At 34.6% G+C, this 20,970-nt stretch overlaps 1 protein-coding gene across 1 annotated transcript; it reads left to right on the top strand.

The window, feature by feature from the left end:
- Positions 1 to 7,632: 7,632 nt before the first annotated feature.
- On the top strand, positions 7,633 to 14,727 carry LOC141406419 (uncharacterized). Its single transcript, XM_073991778.1, has 3 exons — positions 7,633 to 7,821; positions 14,367 to 14,449; positions 14,517 to 14,727. Exons 1-3 carry the CDS (start codon positions 7,792 to 7,794, stop codon positions 14,632 to 14,634), a joined length of 231 nt encoding a protein of 76 aa, XP_073847879.1. The 5' UTR covers positions 7,633 to 7,791; the 3' UTR covers positions 14,635 to 14,727.
- Positions 14,728 to 20,970: the final 6,243 nt, after the last annotated feature.

Consider the following 20,970-nt stretch of genomic DNA (forward strand, 5'->3'; position numbering starts at 1 on the left):
ATGTATACTGTCGCAAATGATTAGTTCAAGCTGAAAAACAAACATAATGTTACGGAATTAGGTTTAACTAATGTCCGTGTAGACGTTGTTTTATTCCCCAGTACGATTTGTACCAAATAAAACAGGGTTCGTTTTAGATTACGTTTCTACAATGCTTTATTTACTTTATTACACTTATTCAGAACCGACTTTAATTACTAGCACACAGCAAGTCTCTAGTTAGCACGCAGATATTCTTTAACCGATCTGTTCAGTTCAACGCTTAAAACACAACTCCTCCAATGTTGCCATTCGTAACTCTATTTATACCCAAAATCTCCTTGGTCTAGAAATATCTAGAAATATGGCAACAACTCGAATCTGTGCAGCGAACACACAGACACACATTCGCACTAAGCGAACATCCATACTCACATACATACAAGCACAGTAATGACGTAACTACAACAACAAACAACTACACGAAATACAAGAAGTAGGAACTAAACGATAATTACATTATTGTTGCAAAACAAAACAAACAAAAGAACATTAACAAAAGGTAATGTAACGACTAGAATGATGAAGAGAGTTCTACATGGTAGTTGTTGTTGCTTAACTAAAGTAACTGCGTAATAAAAACTTTACGTTACAATTCAAATTTTTAAATTAACGGAAATTAAACTAAACTAACTTAAACCTATCAGTTACATTCGTAACAATAATATACCCTCCATACTATGGTGGAGGGTATAAAAACAAAGGAGTTCTAAAGTAGACGACATTCACAAACTCTTTACGAAGAAGGTGCAGGTTGCAGACAGGTGCATGTATTTGGAAAGTACAAAGCTGATATTACTGTCATACAGAAAATACAATGGATTGGGAAAGACGTCACAAGAGCACTGTATTGTAGCCGACATGATGTAAATCGCGAGTTTGTTTGTGGATTTGTTGTAGCAAAGCAAATGTGTTCGTTCGTTGATATCTTTTCAGTTATTTGGTTCTGGTTTCTATTGCTCTGTTCCAGAACCTGCAAGAAGCTACTACTTTTTACTACGATAACATTTTTTCCTTTATGTTATCGAAAAAATAGTAAAAATTAGTAGATTCTTAGTACTGGAACAGACCATATGTGTTCACGATGGACTGGCTGTGTCATAAAGAGGAGACAGGTGAGTGTAGTCTAGTCAAAATAGACATGCGTATAAGGGGGAAATAGCAAAAAATCCCACAAAGCAGAATTTTGGTGGAAAGCTACGATTTGCCAGGGTCAATTGTCAATTTTTGTGGCCTTATTCAGTTTTTTGATTTTTTCAAAAATGGTAATGCCTATTAGAAATCGGCTAAAGCAAAAATTGTAGTCTTAATGAATTTAATAAATTTTTGAATTTTCAATAGGAGTCACCATTTTCGTGTTTGGACGAAATCTGTTTCAGACAATTTGGAGTTGATTTAGCCATGTCCGTCCTCAGCAAAATGTTCGATGCCAAAGATACCATTCAATCATGGGTGCAAGTGATCTGGCATGTCATCTTTTTAGCATTTTCACTCATGAATTTTATATGAGCGTGACCACCATAAGATGACATTCATTTTCGGATCTTAAGATGACATTCATTGTCGGATCATAAGCATGTCATTTTGACGGAACAACTCTAGTTTAGTAAAAACTTTCCGATTTTTTTTAAATTTTTACCAGAGGTACATATTGTTGCGCTGATCACGGAAATATATAATTTTCGTGGGGGACGGACCCGGATAGGTATTTCCAGCTTTCCAATGATACACATTTTGTAGCAATCGGTTCAGTAGAGCCGGGTCCAACCCGGGTTTTGTACCCGGACTTTCGGGTCCAATAACCGGGTAACCGGGTCCTTCCCCCAAGAAAATTGTATATTTCCGTGATCAGCGCAACAATATCTACCTCTGGTAAAATTTTCAAAAAAATCGGAGAGTTTTTACTAAACTAGAGTTAAGCCGAAAATTCTTTATTGAAATATGATTTTTATGACAAACCAAACTCTTTATTAATTCAAAGTAATTCATGAAATAACTAGAACTAATTTATCAGCATAAAGTTTACACCCAAAATTTCAATTTTATCACCGCCGCTGCACCGCAACAGAGTTTACTTCGTCCACCCTCAGCCACTGATTTTGCTTCATCTTACAAATGCTTTTATATTATCTTCTCATCACCAGTTCAGATTTCGACATGGACTCCAACAGCACTTCATTAAGAATTTCTAGTTCGTGAACCTACATTTAATTTGTAATTTTGTAATTTTATAACAAAAATGTTGGAAATGTATACTCTTTTGTTTTGATGTCGCTACATGTAGGGATGTACAAATGATTCAAATGCTGATGAAAAGATCGGATCTTTCACGACTTCCTTTGCATGGGTTTAAATGCTAATGAAAAGATCGGATCTTTCACGACTTGCTTTGAACCAATGCAAAATATGCCATGAAATCACGTCATCGCATAGAACCCTTCCTTCAAATTTTGCTGGGGATGAAATTTATATGAGCGTGGACCCCAAAAGATGCTATTCATCTTTGGATCCAAAGCATGCATTGGCATGTCATTTTCACCAATCCTTTGCAGTTTTAACAAGGTTTGTTGTGATTTCAAGTCTCCGATAACATCAAGCCTATTGTAAATAACACTGTGACACAAAACGGAACTCAAAATCTGGGGGGAGGAAAATTCTTTTTGGAGATGAAAGCCCTTGTTGAGTATATTACGAACCCAAAAGCAAATTTTCGACCTAGGTCAAGTTTCTGAGATATCGCGTGGTGAATTTTTTGATTTTTCCCCTATAATAATTGGGAAAATAGCTTCATATCTCTCATTGCCGTTATTGTAGCTTCGTTTTGAGAATACATGTCTTTAGTCAAATCGATTGGCGAATCTTTTTGTAAAATATTTCATTCTTCTAATTCAACTCCTTTCATATGCTTTTCGTCCTTTATTTCTTGAACCTTAGTAGAAGTACCACAAGATGAGATTTTTCAACATCCAAATATTCTACAAAAATGTTGCTCAGAAGATTTTAGGTACGGTTCTCTTTGACAAATAATCAATATTGTCCCGTTTTAATTGTCCTTTTTGATGTTTACTCGGTCTTGGTTCAGAAAAAACTATGTTTGGTTTTTCTGTATATTCGATATTGGTTATTTATTGGTATGTAGACTTACCAATTAGTTATTGCTTATGTAAACATCTGGGTGCTTTTGAAATATTTACCAACAAAAGCTCCTGTAATAAAGAACACGTTAATAACAACTTTTCATGGAGGACAGATCCGGTCATCTCAATTTTTGAACAAACAAGTAAAAAAGTATCAGTCGGCTTTGCCGACAGAGATATACCCTCAGCCTGTGTATATTGAAACAAATTTTTCCCAAAATACGTATGTATATATGGAGTTTTAAAAATTTTGGGCGTTTGAACCGACGAAAATGTTGATTAGGATTAAAGATCAAAAGTGTTGCGGAGCTGATACTAAAAGGAATGGATCAACATTGACCGTTATGGAAGTGGATCTCCAGCCACAACATATGGTGCCAAAGGGTTTTTACAAACAGCCCGAAGTTTGCTCAAGAAGTATGGACTTGCCACTAAAAAAACTTTTGCCATCGTAATTGAGGCAGCGAATGCAAGTTGCTTGAACAAAAATCAAAGTGATTCGATATCAGGTCTTAAAGTGAACTTATCCGAAATTTTGTGTGGGAGGTAACGGATGGAGTGGACAAATATAGCCCATATTTCAAGCTGATCTATATCAGGTAGATATTTTTGGACGTGTAAAGTATAGACCAATTCGGCCACTCCCTTCAAGAGTTACAGTACGAACATTTTTTTCCGAACATGTTTGAAATTTTGTGGGGGAGGTACCTGAAGGAGTGGACCGATATGAGTTATGTTCAAACTTAAACTATGTTTGGACAAAATATTACTAAGGACATATTTTGGACCGTATCGGCAGATCCGTTCGAGAGTTATCTTTCGCTCCAGCCACCTCACATGGTGTCATAAGGGTTTTTTGCAAGTTTAATGCTTTTTTCTCAGGAAGTATGGACTTGCCCCTGATGAAACTTGTAGCGTCGTATGGAGGGCAGTGAATACAAGTTGCTAAAACAAAAATCAAAGCGATTCGAGAGATGGCCCTAAACTGAACTTTTCCGAAATTTTGTGTGGGAGGTACCCGAAGGAGTGGACCTATTGAGACCATAATGGAACCTCATATTACTCTGGTAGAAAGTTTAAGCTATACAAAGTATGGACCAAATCGGTCACTCCCTTCAAGAGTTATCGTGCGCACAAACTTTCCGAACATTTTCGAACTTTTGTGGGGGAGGTACCAGAAGGAGTGGACCGATGTAGCTCATCTTCGAACTTAAACTAAGTTTGGGCAGAATATTAAGAAAGCCAAAATTTGAACCGAATCGGTTCATCCGTTCGAGAGTTATCGTGCGCTCCAGCCAGCAGGACAGACAGACAGACCGACAGACAGACGGACGGACATGGCTAGATCGACTCCAAATTGTCGGAAACACATTTGGTCCAAACATACTTGGGGTCTAAAACCATTATTTCGATGAGGCACATTTTCATCGTATCAAAGTGTATATACCCTCCTTAGCCTAAAGGCTGAGGGTATAAAAAACCGTTTTTGAACCGATTTTAAGAATTTAAGATTGCTACGCGCAAATATGAAGATCCAAGGCTGGGGGGCGAAACATTCCTTTTGGTGATGAAAGTCGATGAAGATAATACTTCGAAGCCGGAAGGACAGTTATGCCATAGGTCAAACTTCTGAGTTATGGCGTGATCAAATTTTTGTCAGGTTCTTTTTTCATGCATCTAAAGTTGGATGTTGAAAAATCTCACCTTGTGGTACTTCTACTACGGTTCAAGAAATGAAGGACGAAAAGGATATGAAAGGAAATGAGTTACAAGAATGAAGTGTTCTACAAAAAAATTCGCCAATCGATTTAAAGAGAGATATGAAGATATTTTCCCAAGTATTATAGGGAAAAATCAAAAAAATCATCACGCGATATCTCAGAAACTTGAACTATGGCGAAAATTTCCTTTTGGGTTCTTAATATACAAATCAAGGGCTGTCATCTCCAAATGGAATTTTCCACCCCCAAACCTGCTGCTGCACAGTGTAATTAATCTTATATATTTAGGGAAATGTGTATAAATAAAACACAAAATTCATCTTTATTGGATCGATTGAATCGCTTCAAATGCTGATGAAAAGATTGGATCTTTCACGACTTCCTTTGCATGCATTCAAATGCTGATGAAAATATCGAATCTTTCCCGACTTTCTTTGCATTGGTTCAAATGCTAATGAAAAGGTCGGATCTTTCACGATTTCGTTTGAACCAATGCAAAAGATGCCATGAAATCACGTCATCGCATGGAACCCCTTCCTTCAAATTTTGCTGGGTCCGTCTGTCTGCCCGGTGCGAACGATAAAACTCAAACGGATCAACCTATTCGGTTCAAAATTAGCCTTTCGTAATATTTTGCCCAAACTTAGTTTAAGTTCAAAGATGGGTTATATCGATCCACTCCTTCCGGTACCTCCCCCACAAAATTTCGAAAATGTTCGAAACATTTTTTGCGCACGATAACTCTTGAATGGAGTAACCGATTTGGTCCATACTTTCCATATCGTGAAATTTCTAGCAGACTTAGATGAGGTTCCAATATGGGCTCAATCGGTCCACTGCTTCGGGTACCTCCCACACAAAATTTCGAAAAAGTTCAGTTTAGGACCTGCTCTCGAATCGCTTTGAGTTTTGTTGTCACAACTTGTATTCAGTGCCCTCCATATCTTGGAGCGCAAGATAACTCTCGAACGGATCAACCGATTCGGTCCAAAATTTGGCCTTCGTAATATTTTGTCCAAACATAGTTTAAGTTCGAAGATAAGTCATATCGGTCCACTCCTTTAGATACCTCCGCCACAAAAGTTCAAAAATGTTCGGAAAATTTGTTAGTACGGAAACTCTTGAAGGGAGTGGTCGAATTGGTCCATACTTTACAATTCCTAATATATCTACTAGATGTAGATCAGGTTCAAATATGGACTACATTTGTCCACTCAATCCGGTACCTCCCAAATTTCGGATAAGTTCACTTTAAGACCTGCTATCGAATCACTTTGATTTTTGTTGAAGCAACTTGCATTCGCTGCCTCAATTACGATCGTAAAAGTTTTCTTCAGCATGACACCATAAAACCCCTTAAATACATAAGTTTTTCGGGAAAAAAATTGTTTCAACATACACAGGCTGAGGGTATATCTCTCTCGGCAAAGCCGACTGATACTTTTTCACTTGGTTAACTTGTAATACATAATGAGAACCGTGTCATTATAACCCCTCCCTAGAAAATTGTCCTCACCATAACATTAATCAACATTTTCATAGTTTTTTCTTTAAGTCATTCACTGATACCACCAGTTTTTGCAAAAACCATAAAATTGTGGCAGACATTCGTGTACTCGGTCGGCTTCCGTAATATGAAGTGGAGACAATCTGAAATGGTACATGCGCATGCGTAACTTTTTTGTTCATTTTTTAACGTCCCACACAATTGCCATTACTATTACCAACATTGCAACGAAGAGGCGCTATTAACCCACACACAAAAATACATCTCAGGGCACACTTATATGTCTTTAATGAACGTGATCATGATCACGTTGTAATTTCTTGCCATTGTTAGTTTAATTTTATTACCTTAAAATTTTCTTTAACCACTAAAATTGTCGGGTTTTTTATGATTCAAACAGAATTGTCTCGAAGGTATTTTTTACGATGAGCCACTAATACACGGAAACCGTGGAGAGGGAGACACCCATCATAATAGAGTGTCTGTTAGAGTTTTTGTAAACAGCTGTTCTTCAAATTGAGCATAACTTTGGGAAGATAAAGGCTTTTACTGATGTAGAAGAATTTAGCTTTTATACGAATTGTGGGAAGTCTTTTATCCACCGTGATAAAACGGGAGACTATTTTTTATCTTCCGACAAAATACAAATCCACAACCAATGTCGTGTTATATACCACTTTTAAACGCCTGGCCAGAACCTCTGAAAAGTGTTTAAAAGTCCAAGCCAAAATGTGTGGCAAAACTCTTTAAAAAATCGATAAAAAAATGCATGTTTAAGGACCGGACCAAACCTTCAGAAAAGTGTGTATTTTAGAATACAGGTGTAAGGCTGACTAAGGTCATCCTCTTCTATTTCTTATTAAATATTATAAAAAATTCTGCAATTTATGCACCATTCCAAAGACCCCAAAATAAACATCCAACTTACCAACGTTTGGCCTTGTAAGAGAGTTATTCAAAGAGTAATCATATTGCTTTGACTTGCTCTTGCTAAGTCTCTCTTTTAATCTCACATTTACATTTTGGCTTATGGCAGTTAAAGTCTGGCTCAATGAAAACTTTGTAAATATTCCAACTACCAACTAGTTTTATTATTACTCTTCGTCTTCTGGTTTAGTTGTTAATTTGTACAATTGCATGCTCTGTTGTAGTTGTTGTTGCTACTGTTGTCTTGAGACAAGATACACACATACACCCTAACCGGGGTACAACAATTGTTTGTCATCAGCCGCACGACAAATATTCAATTCAATTTTTAGTCACAATTTGAACGAGCTTTAAAACGGTTATAAGTGAAACTCAAACGGCGAAGCAAATAGAAAAAAAACACCCAAATAAGGGATTAATCTAGAAAAATAAGAATAACCAAAAATAATTAATAAACAAAATGTTGAAATTGGGCATATTTCTGCTACCCGTAAGTGAAGAAAAATAAAAATAAAATAACTTTAAAATTATGTTACGAAAAAGTCTACAAAAGTGAGAAGTGCTGCAGTGAAAATTTTCAAAATTAACACCTTTTATTCAAAGAAATAGCCATCAATATGACAAGTGCCCATAATAACATTTACAATTAGTTCGAGTTTAAAGAATAAAAAACATTGAAAAAAATGAAACTTTCTTTAACATGGCACCAATTTCTAAAGTGTCGCTGTTTGCCAAACAACCAACACCTCCCGACTTTCTTTCAGTTCATTTGTCCAGTGGAGATGGTGGTGGTAATGCGGCAAATAGTTTGTTATTCTTTAACTGCCACTTTCGGTTTCATGAGGGAAAACACACAAAGTTTGGCAACAACAATTGTGGGACCCAACAACAAAAAATAGTTAAAACCAAAACTTTACTTTCGAAATTACTGGAAATGTGTTATGAATTTTAATTAAAACTTAAAAAAAGAAAATACTACTTACCGTCAAAAGCTCTTTGGTTTCTGGGGTTTTCCTGCTGCATAACAAAAGAATCAACAGCCGGTGATTGACATCAAATGTAATTCCTCCAACAACAACAATAGTCACAACAAATCAATCGGTCATTGGTCAAAATTTAAAAACAAGTTCGCCTTGAGACGTCTTTTTGTGTGTCTCACAGCTCTGTTGGCCTCATTTCATTTTTTTGGCTTAATAATTTGTTAGATGAGGAGTAGTGAGTGCTTAGGGAGGGAGGGAGGGAGGGGAAGTAAGCATAATATTACAACATCTTTTATTTGCTGTATGGAAAGACCTTGAGCCATTGTGTATGTCTTGTCTATGTTTTTGGCTTATTAAAGTATAAGGTGCAACTCATGTGTCTCATACACATCGCACAATTCACAGTGGTTCCAATCAAACATGAGATTCCAAAATATATACCAAACGTTGATTTTTAAAAGAATTTTTGGAGGTTCCAAAATAGACACCAAACGTGAATTAAAAAATAATATTTTGAGGTTCCTTAATATACAGGATTTTTAAATGAATTGTTGGGGGTTCCGAAGTAGGATTTTTTTAAAAGAATTTTGGAGGTTCCAATATATACACTAAACGTGGATTTTTAAAAGAATTTTTGGAGGTTCCAAAATAGACACTAAACGTGGATTTTTAAAAGAATTTTTAGAGGTTCCAAAATAGACACTAAACGTGGATTTTTAAAAGAATTTTTGGAGGTTCCAAAATAGACACTAAACGTGGATTTTTAAAAGAATTTTTGGAGGTTCCAAAATAGACACTAAACGTGGATTTTTAAAAGAATTTTTGGAGGTTCCAAAATAGACACTAAACGTGGATTTTTAAAAGAATTTTTGGAGGTTCCAAAATAGACACTAAACGTGGATTTTTAAAAGAATTTTTGGAGGTTCCAAAATAGACACTAAACGTGGATTTTTAAAAGAATTTTTGGAGGTTCCAAAATAGACACTAAAAGTGGATTTTTAAAAGAATTTTTGGAGGTTCCAAAATAGACACTAAACGTGGATTTTTAAAAGAATTTTTGGAGGTTCCAAAATAGACACTAAACGTGGATTTTTAAAAGAATTTTTGGAGGTTCCAAAATAGACACTAAACGTGGATTTTTAAAAGAATTTTTGGAGGTTCCAAAATAGACACTAAAAGTGGATTTTTAAAAGAATTTTTGGAGGTTCCAAAATAGACACTAAACGTGGATTTTTAAAAGAATTTTTGGAGGTTCCAAAATAGACACTAAACGTGGATTTTTAAAAGAATTTTTGGAGGTTCCAAAATAGACACTAAACGTGGATTTTTAAAAGAATTTTTGGAGGTTCCAAAATAGACACTAAACGTGGATTTTTAAAAGAATTTTTGGAGGTTCCAAAATAGACACTAAACGTGGATTTTTAAAAGAATTTTTGGAGGTTCCAAAATAGACACTAAACGTGGATTTTTAAAAGAATTTTTGGAGGTTCCAAAATAGACACTAAACGTGGATTTTTAAAAGAATTTTTGGAGGTTCCAAAATAGACACTAAACGTGGATTTTTAAAAGAATTTTTGGAGGTTCCAAAATAGACACTAAACGTGGATTTTTAAAAGAATTTTTGGAGGTTCCAAAATAGACACTAAACGTGGATTTTTAAAAGAATTTTTGGAGGTTCCAAAATAGACACTAAACGTGGATTTTTAAAAGAATTTTTGGAGGTTCCAAAATAGACACTAAACGTGGATTTTTAAAAGAATTTTTGGAGGTTCCAAAATAGACACTAAACGTGGATTTTTAAAAGAATTTTTGGAGGTTCCAAAATAGACACTAAACGTGGATTTTTAAAAGAATTTTTGGAGGTTCCAAAATAGACACTAAACGTGGATTTTTAAAAGAATTTTTGGAGGTTCCAAAATAGACACTAAACGTGGATTTTTAAAAGAATTTTTGGAGGTTCCAAAATAGACACTAAACGTGGATTTTTAAAAGAATTTTTGGAGGTTCCAAAATAGACACTAAACGTGGATTTTTAAAAGAATTTTTGGAGGTTCCAAAATAGACACTAAACGTGGATTTTTAAAAGAATTTTTGGAGGTTCCAAAATAGACACTAAACGTGGATTTTTAAAAGAATTTTTGGAGGTTCCAAAATAGACACTAAACGTGGATTTTTAAAAGAATTTTTGGAGGTTCCAAAATAGACACTAAACGTGGATTTTTAAAAGAATTTTTGGAGGTTCCAAAATAGACACTAAACGTGGATTTTGAAAAGAATTTTTGGAGGTTCCAAAATAGACACTAAAATTGGATTTTTAGAAGAATTTTTGGAGGTTCCAAAATAGACACTAAACGTGGATTTTTAGAAGAATTTTTGGAGGTTCCAAAATAGACACTAAACGTGGATTTTATAAAAAATTTTTGGAGGTTCCAAAATAGACACTAAACGTGGATTTTTAAAAGAATTTTTGGAGGTTCCAAAATAGACACAAAACGTGGATTTTATAAAGAATTTTTGGAGGTTCCAAAATAGACACTAAACGTGGATTTTATAAAGAATTTTTGGAGGTTCCACAATAGACAGCAAACGTGGATTTTTAAAAGAATTTTTGGAGGTTCCAAAATAGACACTAAAAGTGGATTTTTAAAAGAATTTTTGGAGGTTCCAAAATAGACACTAAACGTGGATTTTTAAAAGAATTTTTGGAAGTTCCAAAATAGACACTAAACGTGGATTTTTAAAAGAATTTTTGGAGGTTCCAAAATAGACACTAAAAGTGGATTTTTAAAAGAATTTTTGGAGGTTCCAAAATACACACTAAACGTGGATTTTTAAAAGAATTTTTGAAGGTTCCAAAATAGACACTAAACGTGGATTTTTAAAAGAATTTTTGGAGGTTCCAAAATATACACTAAACGTGGATTTTTAAAAGAATTTTTGGAGGTTCCAAAATAGACACTAAACGTGGATTTTTAAAAGAATTTTTGGAGGTTCCAAAATAGGTACCACTTGTGGATTTTTGAAAGAATTTTTGGAGGTTCCGAAATAGAGACCAAACGTGGATTTTTAAAAGGAATTTTTGGAGGTTCCAAAATAGACAGTACACGTGGATTTTTTTTAAACGAATTTTCAGAGGTTCCGAAATAGACACCAAACATGGATTTTTAAACGAATTTGGGACCTCTCAAAATAGACGCGAAACGCGGATTTTTTAAATGAAAAAAAAAATGATTTTTGAGGATTCTGGGGAAAGACCCGCAAAAGAATCGTGGATTTTTGAAACGATTTTTGAGAGGTCCAATCGTGGATTTCTGAAACGATTTTTGAGAGGTCCAATCGTGGATTTTATAAACGGTTTTTGTGAGGTCCCGTCGTGGATTTTTAAACTATCTTTGGGAGATCCAATCGTGGATCTAAGAAAGATATTTGTGAGGTCCAATCGTGTTTTTTTTAAATAAATTTTGGGAAGTCCAAAGATTTTTGGGAGATCCAATCGAAGATTTAAGAAAGATTTTTGGTAATGCCCAAAGAGGATTTTTTAAAGATTTTTACAGAACATTTCGAGGCTGAAAAACGTCATCCAGTGGTACTTTTATAGCGGCTCTTAAAATAAAGGACGAAAAGGACATTGAAGAAAGCGAGTTAGAAGGTCGAAGTGCTCTACGAAAATAATCCTCATTCGATTTGACTGAAGACATGTCATCTCAAAAATAAGCTAAATCAACAGTGAACAAAGATATGACGCTAATTCCTGATGGCTTACAGGGTCTCTAGCAAAAACGTCATCACGCCATAACCCGGAAGTTCGACTCATGTCGGATCTGTCCTTCAGGGTTCTTAATACACTCACCAAGGCCTTTCTCCACCAAGAGGAATTTTCCGCGCCCCAGACTTTCACCTCCATTTTGTTGAACAGTGTTTTTAAAAGTTTTGGGATTTTTTTTTTCATTTTTTAAGTGCTCAGAGAGGTCAACACCTGTGGATTTTAAAATGTTTTATTTCGCAAGCCATTGGATTTGAATACAGATTTTTGAGGAGACCCAAGATTAACAAAAAAGTAGATTTTTATATTTTAAGCATTTAAGCTATAGATTTAAAAAATGGGTTTAGACCCCAATTTTTTTTTTTTTTTTTTTTTTTTTTTGTACGAAATCCGTTTCAGACAATTTTGAGTCGATTTAGCCTTGTTTGGCCGTTTGGTTCGCACGATAACTCTTAATCAACCTATTTGGTCCAAACTTTGGCATCTCGCAATTTTCTGTTCAAACATAAATCAAGTTCGAAAATGGTCCATATCAGTCCTCTCCTTCAGATACCTTCCCGACAAAAGTTCATAATCTTTTTTGCCAATATGGTGCACACCATAACTCTCGAAGGGAGTTAGCGATTTGGTCCAAAATTTGTTCCTCGTAATATTTTTACCAGGTTCGAGTATGGATTATATCGACCCACCACTTCGAGTACCTCCCACACAAGTGGGCAAGTCAATACTTCCTAAGAATATTACCCAAAAGCTCCAAAAACCCTGCCGACATTAATTGAATATTTAATTTGGTAAAGATTTTGAACATCGTAAAATTTTTTCTATTGGACTACACTTTCGTTTAAGTACAGTTTAAGGGCGCCACCGTGGTGCAGTGGTAAACACGTCCGCCTTGCACCCAAAAAGTCTGTGGTTCAACCCCTGACCAGAACATCAAAATTTTCAGTGATAGCAACTCAGTGAACACTTACATTTCCTGAGTATTTCAGCCATGAAAAACTTTTCTACAAGTGGTGTCCAAGACCCTTTGGGGATGGGCTGTTAGTCCCGGTCTACACTAATAGTAATTTCACTGAAATTTTGACATGGAAGTAAAAGAAAATGTAAAGTAAAACATACAATTCGTTGCATACGAACATTGCAACAAAGCAAAAATGAGGAACACATGATACCGTGTAATTATTCTAGTGTGGGCCGGGACTTAAAGAATCGTTTTGAAATTTTCATCGAAACTTAATGTCGTCTTTATATTTCCTTTCCGATATTAGAACCACTGTGCATATTTTTACTCAACACAAATATGAGCAAAGCATATGACCGGTAATTCGTATCGTGTAGCGTCCGTCATTCATACTCATTTTATGTGTGTAACCCATATTATTTCAAGCTCAGTTTAGTTAACTGACCTATTCCCCATATTTGAGGCTATGCAGAATCAGGTTTTTTATTTGGCCAGAGAGGTAAAACTCAACTCTCTGTTTATATGAAACAACACTAACAACTATTTCCTGCTCTTTCCTTTCGGAGTACAAGAGATGGTGATCATGTCATAACAAGTTTAACAACAGCTGATGATGCCTCTTAACAATAAAAAAAAAAACACCAGAAACAACAAAAACGGTAGCAATACTTGTTTACTTGTATGTTTGGTATAATTGAATATTTGCCCGTACGCTTTTCTCGAAATTACATAATTTTTGCAATGTCTATTTGAAAGTGTAAGAAAGGCGGGAAGTGGATTAAAAAGTCATACTTATGAAATACATACACAGCACACAAGTGAATTAGCGAATATAAAAACAGAAGTTAATGTGGGATTTTGAAGAAAGTGAAAAATCTTGGTAATTGGCCTAGTGATCTAGTGTTGGAGATTGGCAAATTTGTGCTAAATAGTGTGTCAGAATAATCAAAACATAACGACACATATAATTTTTGAATCCTGATAGATTAAGATGCCTCCTCCTCATTATAAATTTATTATAAGCGGAACACGGTTTTAATTTGTTTGTGGAACGAATTCGATTGATTTGTGATTGATATTTGTTATGTACAATTATGTTTGGTTTAACTCAATCGCAATGCTTCCACTGAAATGACCCTGAACTCATTGTTCTAGAGAATGTGAATGTGTGACATTGATAACGGCGTATGATTGATATGAATAAATACCCATCGATATTACTCATTCGTTTGTGGTCTTTTACATACATACACAATTTAACATATTCAGAATCAATTAATTTCATTATTTTTAATAACATCTCATAATTTCTATAATGTTTTTACTTTCAGTTCCTTTTGGTCGTTGTCTGTTTGCTGCGCCTAGCCAATGCCACTGTCCAACCAAGAGCACCAAATTTCCAATATTTCGAAAGGTAATTTGAATTGAATATTTTTATATTTTGCAACAGATTATGTTGACTTGTGTGCTATTTTTTGCAGACCAAAATACCGTTATCCATATTACGATGCTAATGGACGTGGTAAACTACTTTACGGCTATGGTGGACCTGATTTATACCAATACAAAACCTATACACCACTAGAGGGTATTCACTAAATCAAACGAAACACTATTTAATAATTTAGAGTATTATATGTAAATTATTTTTAAGTTATTTTTAAAATTGGTAATAAATACTTTTTCATATCATTTTGTTTTTATATTAGTAATTTCCTATAGGCAGAAGACCTTCTAGATGTCTTCGGACTACAAAGAACCTTCAATATCTCTTCGTATTATCGAAGACCCAAGTAGTTCTTCTTCTATTGTCAGAATCCATATTACATAGACAAACAACCTTCGAAAGATAGTTTGTAGATTAAACGACTGCTACAGGTGTATTATAGACAAGAAGTTTTTATATAGCCGAAAGACAATATAGAGGTTTTCTATAGACAGAACAGCTTAAGGTCCTCTATAGAAAGAAGACTGGTATTTTACTTTTCAAAACAGTCAGGCTTAATCCCATAAATTAAAGTTGTTTTAATAAAATATTAAAACAACTTTAATTTATAAGTGGAAAAATGGCGTTGTCTACCAAGGAGTAAGGCAGGGAAGACTATAGTATCGGATCTCGCCACAGACCCTCATCAGTTCCCTTGTTTCTTGTTTTTCAAAAAGAAACTTTTTATACCCAAAAGTAAATTGCTCGCTCAAAAAGATACGTGCCCAAAGAAACACTCTGATCGAGAATTTCTTTGGCTCCACCTAAACTGGAGCAACTTCACTTGCAAACAAAATCAAATCTTTCGCACTGCTATGCGTTCGTTGAGTCTCAACGAAAAACACATAACTAATTTGTAGGTTTTGCTTATGACAGCAATAAACTACACTTTCACGGTGCCCGGTCGCACAATTAGGAGGGTTGGCGTTTTTTATTTGGGATGACGACTTCTATTTTGCTTTTCAAAATAGTCAGGCTTAATCCCACAGTCGTTGTTTTAATATTTTATTAAAACAACTTTAATTTATTAGATGGACAAAAATTGGCGATGTTTATCAAGTGGTAAGGCAGGAAAGACTATAGTTTCGGATCTCGCCACCCTTGGGTATAAAAAGTTTCTTGTTGAAAAACAAGAAACAAGGAAACTGATGAGGATCTGTGGCGAGATCCGAAACTATAGGATTTCTAAGTTCAACTACACGATTAACGAAATACTTTCAACAGATCTCCTTAGTCCCAGTCCACACTAGCGTGATTTTCATTAAAAGATTTCATTAAATTATGCGTTTCTACACAATTTTCAACTGTAATTCAGAAAATAGCAGTTGTAATTCAGTAATTCCATTTGAAATTCAGATATTTTATTTTTAATTCAGAAATTCCATTTGTAAGTCAGAAATTCTATTTGAAATTCAGATGTTTTATTTGTAATTCAGGTATTCCATTTGGAATTAAAATATTCCATTTGAAATTCATACATTCCATTTCAAATTGAAATAATGGAATATCTGAATTACAAATAAAATATCTTAATTTCAAAGAGATTTTCTGAATTACAAATAAAATATCTGAATTTTAAATGGAATTTCTGAATTACAACTGCTATTTTCTGAATAACTGTTGAAACTGGTGTAGATCGAATTCCATAGTAGAGTAAAATCAGAAAATTACTGTAGAGGGAAATTCGATCTAAGAACGCTTAATGTCATGAAATTCACGCTAGTGTGGACCGGGACTTAAGACAAAATATCTGCTACACAGCTTTTTTATAGACAGATGATAGATTTTATAAAGACAGTAGTCCACCTTCTAGTGGCAAAAGACCTTCCACTTGTTTTAAATAGAAAGAATACCTGCTGCAGGTTTTCTATAGACAGAAGTAATTTTGCAGATATTCTATAGACAAAAGACCTTCTATACCTTGCATAAGTCTTTCGAGGAGAGAAGACTTATTAGAATTGTATAAACGGCTTGGATCTGTCAGTCGAATATTTAGGTACGCTCTTTATGTTTCAAAACTAGTAAATATTTCACATACAGTGAATAAAAGTTTAAAAAATTGGTAATTTTTTTTTGTCAAAATCGATGTATGAAAAGAAGATCTCACTTATTGGTAGTGCGATTATCCAACCCGTTAACGACTAATTTACCCACAGTTGTTGGTAGTTTGAATTTTTAAAGTGCTCGTCATTTTTATGATTACCAAATAATTTATTAAAAAGTAATTAGAACAATAAATAATTAGAAAAATAAAACTAACTTAGAGGAAAACATGAAAAAGAAGAACTAATTATGTGTCCCCTTGTGTTTTAGCAGCGCCATCTATGAATGAGTAGTTTCATAAGTCCCGGTCCACACTAGAGTGATTTCATTGAAAAAATGTCATGAAATTATGCGTGTCTAGATCGACTTCCATAGTAGAGTAAAATATTAAAATTGCTGCAGTGAGGAATTCGATTTAAGAACGCCTAATTTCATGAAATTTTTTAATGAAATTCACGCTAGTGTGGACCGGGACTAAGTCTTATGCCCGACTATGAAAATTTTCATTGAAAACGTTTTGCCATTTTCTTCCAATTTTTCATTGACGTCTACACACATATATGAAATCATATGAAAATTTTGATATTTTCATTGCTTTGCATTGGTTTGGGAGTTACGAATTTAAACACAAAGAATAATTTCAGATTACAGAACCTTGTGTACAGAGTTTCACCCCCTTCACACCTTTTGCCTATTAACTCATTTTCACGTACATGAAAATTTTCATAGTCTGGCATAAGGCAAAGCATATTTTGTAGCATGTTTCTGACAGTCGGCAAAGACATACAACGTAGGGATACGTATTACAAATGGTTTGTTCCAGTACTACACATTTCTACACATTTTTACTCCGATAACCGATTTTTCCTTTATGTTATCGAAAAAAATAGTAAAAATGTGTAGAAATGTTCAGTACTGGAACAGACCAAAAGTAAAAGTCGACTTTTCGAACTTTTGATTGTTTGTTAAAACTCAAAAATCGATCTTCCGATCTTTTGGTATTTACTCTTATGTTACACGCTGAAACTTTCATACGAAACTTTCCCATTATTTTGGAGTTCTTAGGTCGAGTTCCCCATTACAGTAATTTCATAAAATTACTTTTGTATGGAACTCGATCTATGAACGCCAAAATAATGGGAAAGTTTCGTATGAAAGTTTTAGCGTGTAACATAAGAGTAACTTAGATCTCAAAAATCGATCTTTTGATTTTTACTCAGAACTAATAGTCGACTTTTCGATCATTCAATACAGTAATCGATTTTTCGATTTCGACTGAAAATATCTTAAGCGGTGTACACACGATCAGTTTTGACTGTCGATTTTTCGGAATTATCGATAATTGTCAAACAGTCCAGCAAACACAAATTATTTTGTGGTTGCCTGATGACTGACAAAAGTGAACGGCCACACTGGCAAACAACATATTATTTGAGCAAAACTGACAGTCAAAACCGATCGTGTGTACCCCGCTTTAAGCTGGGTACACATTGTCAGTTTTGAATGTCGATATTTCGCAATTATCGATAACTGTCAAACCGTCCAGCAACCACAAAACATTTTGCGGCTGCATGATGAATGACAAAAATGAACGGCTATACTAGCAAGCAAAAACAAAGCTGTCATTCAAAACTGACAATGTGTACCCAGCTTTAATAAAAAGACACAAAAATACAATTTACATTTCCGAAAAATTTGCACGTGTGACTACGAACATACTTTTTTGCATCCACAAAACCGAAATGCCTCGAAATTTCTGTTTATTTCAATGAATTTTAGGTTAGGAATTTTTAATCCGATAACATCGAAAGACAAAACTATCTATCAATAAGGCTGTTCCAGAACTGCAAGAATCTACTAATTTTTACTATTTTTTCCGATAACATAAAGGAAAAAACGTTATCGTAGTTAAAAATAGTACCTTCATGCAGGTTCTGGAACAGAGCTATTATTTAATTTTTAAAAATAATCGATATTATCGATAGTGCCATCGATTTTTTTGTCAGCTCTAGGTACACACGATCAGTTTATCGATAACTGTCCAACCACCCAGCAACCACAAAATATTTTGTGGTTGCCTGATGACTGACAAAAGTGAACGGCCACACTGGCAAGCAACCGATTATTTGAGCAAAACTGACAGTCAAAACTGATCGTGTGTACTCCACCATAAAATCAAAATAGAAAATCAATCTTTCGATCAAACCAAAAGTGACGAATTGATTAATCGAATGTCGACTTACGTATCCCTAAAGGGCTGTTTACACCATATATCAATGTCACATGAGCTGTCATTTCTTTCACCCATTCGACATTATCTATGTTTGTCAAAATTGACGTCATCCATACAACTTTCAATTTGTGCGCAGACAACGAAGCGAATTGATTTTTTCGGCGGCGGCGGCTCATCACTTACAAGGACGGCGGCGGCGCGCCATTCGTATTTTTGTCGGCGGCGACTGAATTTCGGCGCAATTTGTTAAAAATCAAATATATACATACTATAATTTTCTTACCTCTTGGAACCTCAAATATCGAAATACTGCTATTTTTAGAAGGCCAAAACTTAGAACTATGCGTGTTGCATATAAAAATACAAAAACAAAATACATGTACATATTTCAATTTGAATTACATGTATTTTGTTTTTGTATTTTTATACGCAACACGCATAGTTCTAAAGGCCCAAGTACATAAGCCTTGCCTGATTGCCTCGCTTTCCTGCTTCATTTCTGATATAATAAAAATAAAAGAATAAAAAGAAAGGGTTGCCCTTTTCGAAAATTTGCTCGGCCTCCTTTATTCTTTTATCAGAAGCAAGCAAGGTAAGCAGGCCAGGCAGCTTATGTACCCAGCCCTTAAGTTTTGACCTATGTATGTCAAATAAAACCAGATAATTGTCTAAATCAGGCATAATGTAAAATCTTTCATATTTGCTGTAAAATGTTGTTAAGTCACGGACCACACTACCGTTAATTTCATTAAAAAATTTCATGAAATTATGCGTTTCTAGATCGAGTTCCATAGAAGAGTAAAATCAAGAAATTGCTAAAATGGGGAATTAGATCTAAGAACACCTATTTTCATGAAATTTTTGCAGTGAAATTTCTCTAGTGTGGACCTACAGTATTCTGGGCATAAGTTGAATGTTTTCACTAAGCTCGGATCGAGATGAAATTTTTATCACAGGTATATCTCGTCAACCTGATCACAAATATATAAAACATTTCTTGCGGAAATCAATACTTCCCGAGATAGGGGCCTTTGAATTTCCAAAAGTTCCCTTGTAAAAAGTGCCACCTAATAAGACAAAAATTTAAAAATAAAAAAATGTTGTTCCCTTGCTCTAGGTTTGCACCTGTCCAAAGGATAAAGTCTTAAAATGTCGGCCGAAGGCCGGCTAATTAAAGAATTACAATTAAACCAATTTTTTAGCATAGTGAGTACATTCAACTTGCTCCGTATTCTGAATGACCAAGCTTCTGTAGACCTTGGTGGAGGGTATAAAAAAGTTTTTAATGTATTAAAACTTCATATCATTCTGTATCATAAGAAACCGAGTTGGAACTGATCCTCACAAGAGATTTATGTGCATAAAACATACCGTGTAGAAACCGCTTTACCACTTTTGGGAATTATACAACTTTTACCACTTTATCATGTACAGGAACAGGCCAATATTATAGCTTTTTGACATATGGAAATGATATTTGAAACGCAATGTGTTTAATAAATCCGGTTATATGTAAGCGTACTGGATTCATTGTATTTGGCGAGATTATTTTTCGCAGCCAACAAAAAATTAATTAATTCACTAAAAAATTACGGCGCGCGCCATCCTAACCCGAATTGACAGCGGCGCATTTTTAGCCGATTTGAGCCGATGTAGTCGGCGGCGGCTAAACCCCTAAAAAATGATCGGCGGCGACGCGCCGCCGACTGAAAATCGACTCGCTTCCACCTCTGTTTGTGCGTTCATACCTTCAAGTGTTATTTTCGTATGACATAACCTATAAATATAAAAACAGCTGTTTTTGTCATTGTTTACATTTATTGTTGAGTTGCAAATTTGGGCAAATTTTAATTTTGGTTGAAGGCAAATGAATATCTAGCATGTTTGTTGTGGTAGAATAGGTTTTTGGGGTTATAGAGGCATTCATATTTTTGCCACAAAGCAATCATTTCCAAGACTGCTTCTTTAGACCAATCGATCTAAAAATAACATTATAAACACCCTTTATTTACTTTTCTAAATATTTAAATATACATAACTTTCCATTTTCTTTTTTTAAAAGAGTTTGTTTTTCATTTTTTTTTTTTTGAGAATGCCCAAAAACAGCTGATAAATTTATGTTTACATACGAGAATGTCGTATCAAATAAAGCGCTCCCTAAATGAAAAATTTA

Source organism: Musca autumnalis, unplaced genomic scaffold (assembly GCF_047663935.1).
Source record: "Musca autumnalis isolate F117 unplaced genomic scaffold, ASM4766393v1 scaffold_5, whole genome shotgun sequence".
NCBI lineage: Eukaryota > Metazoa > Arthropoda > Insecta > Diptera > Muscidae > Musca > Musca autumnalis.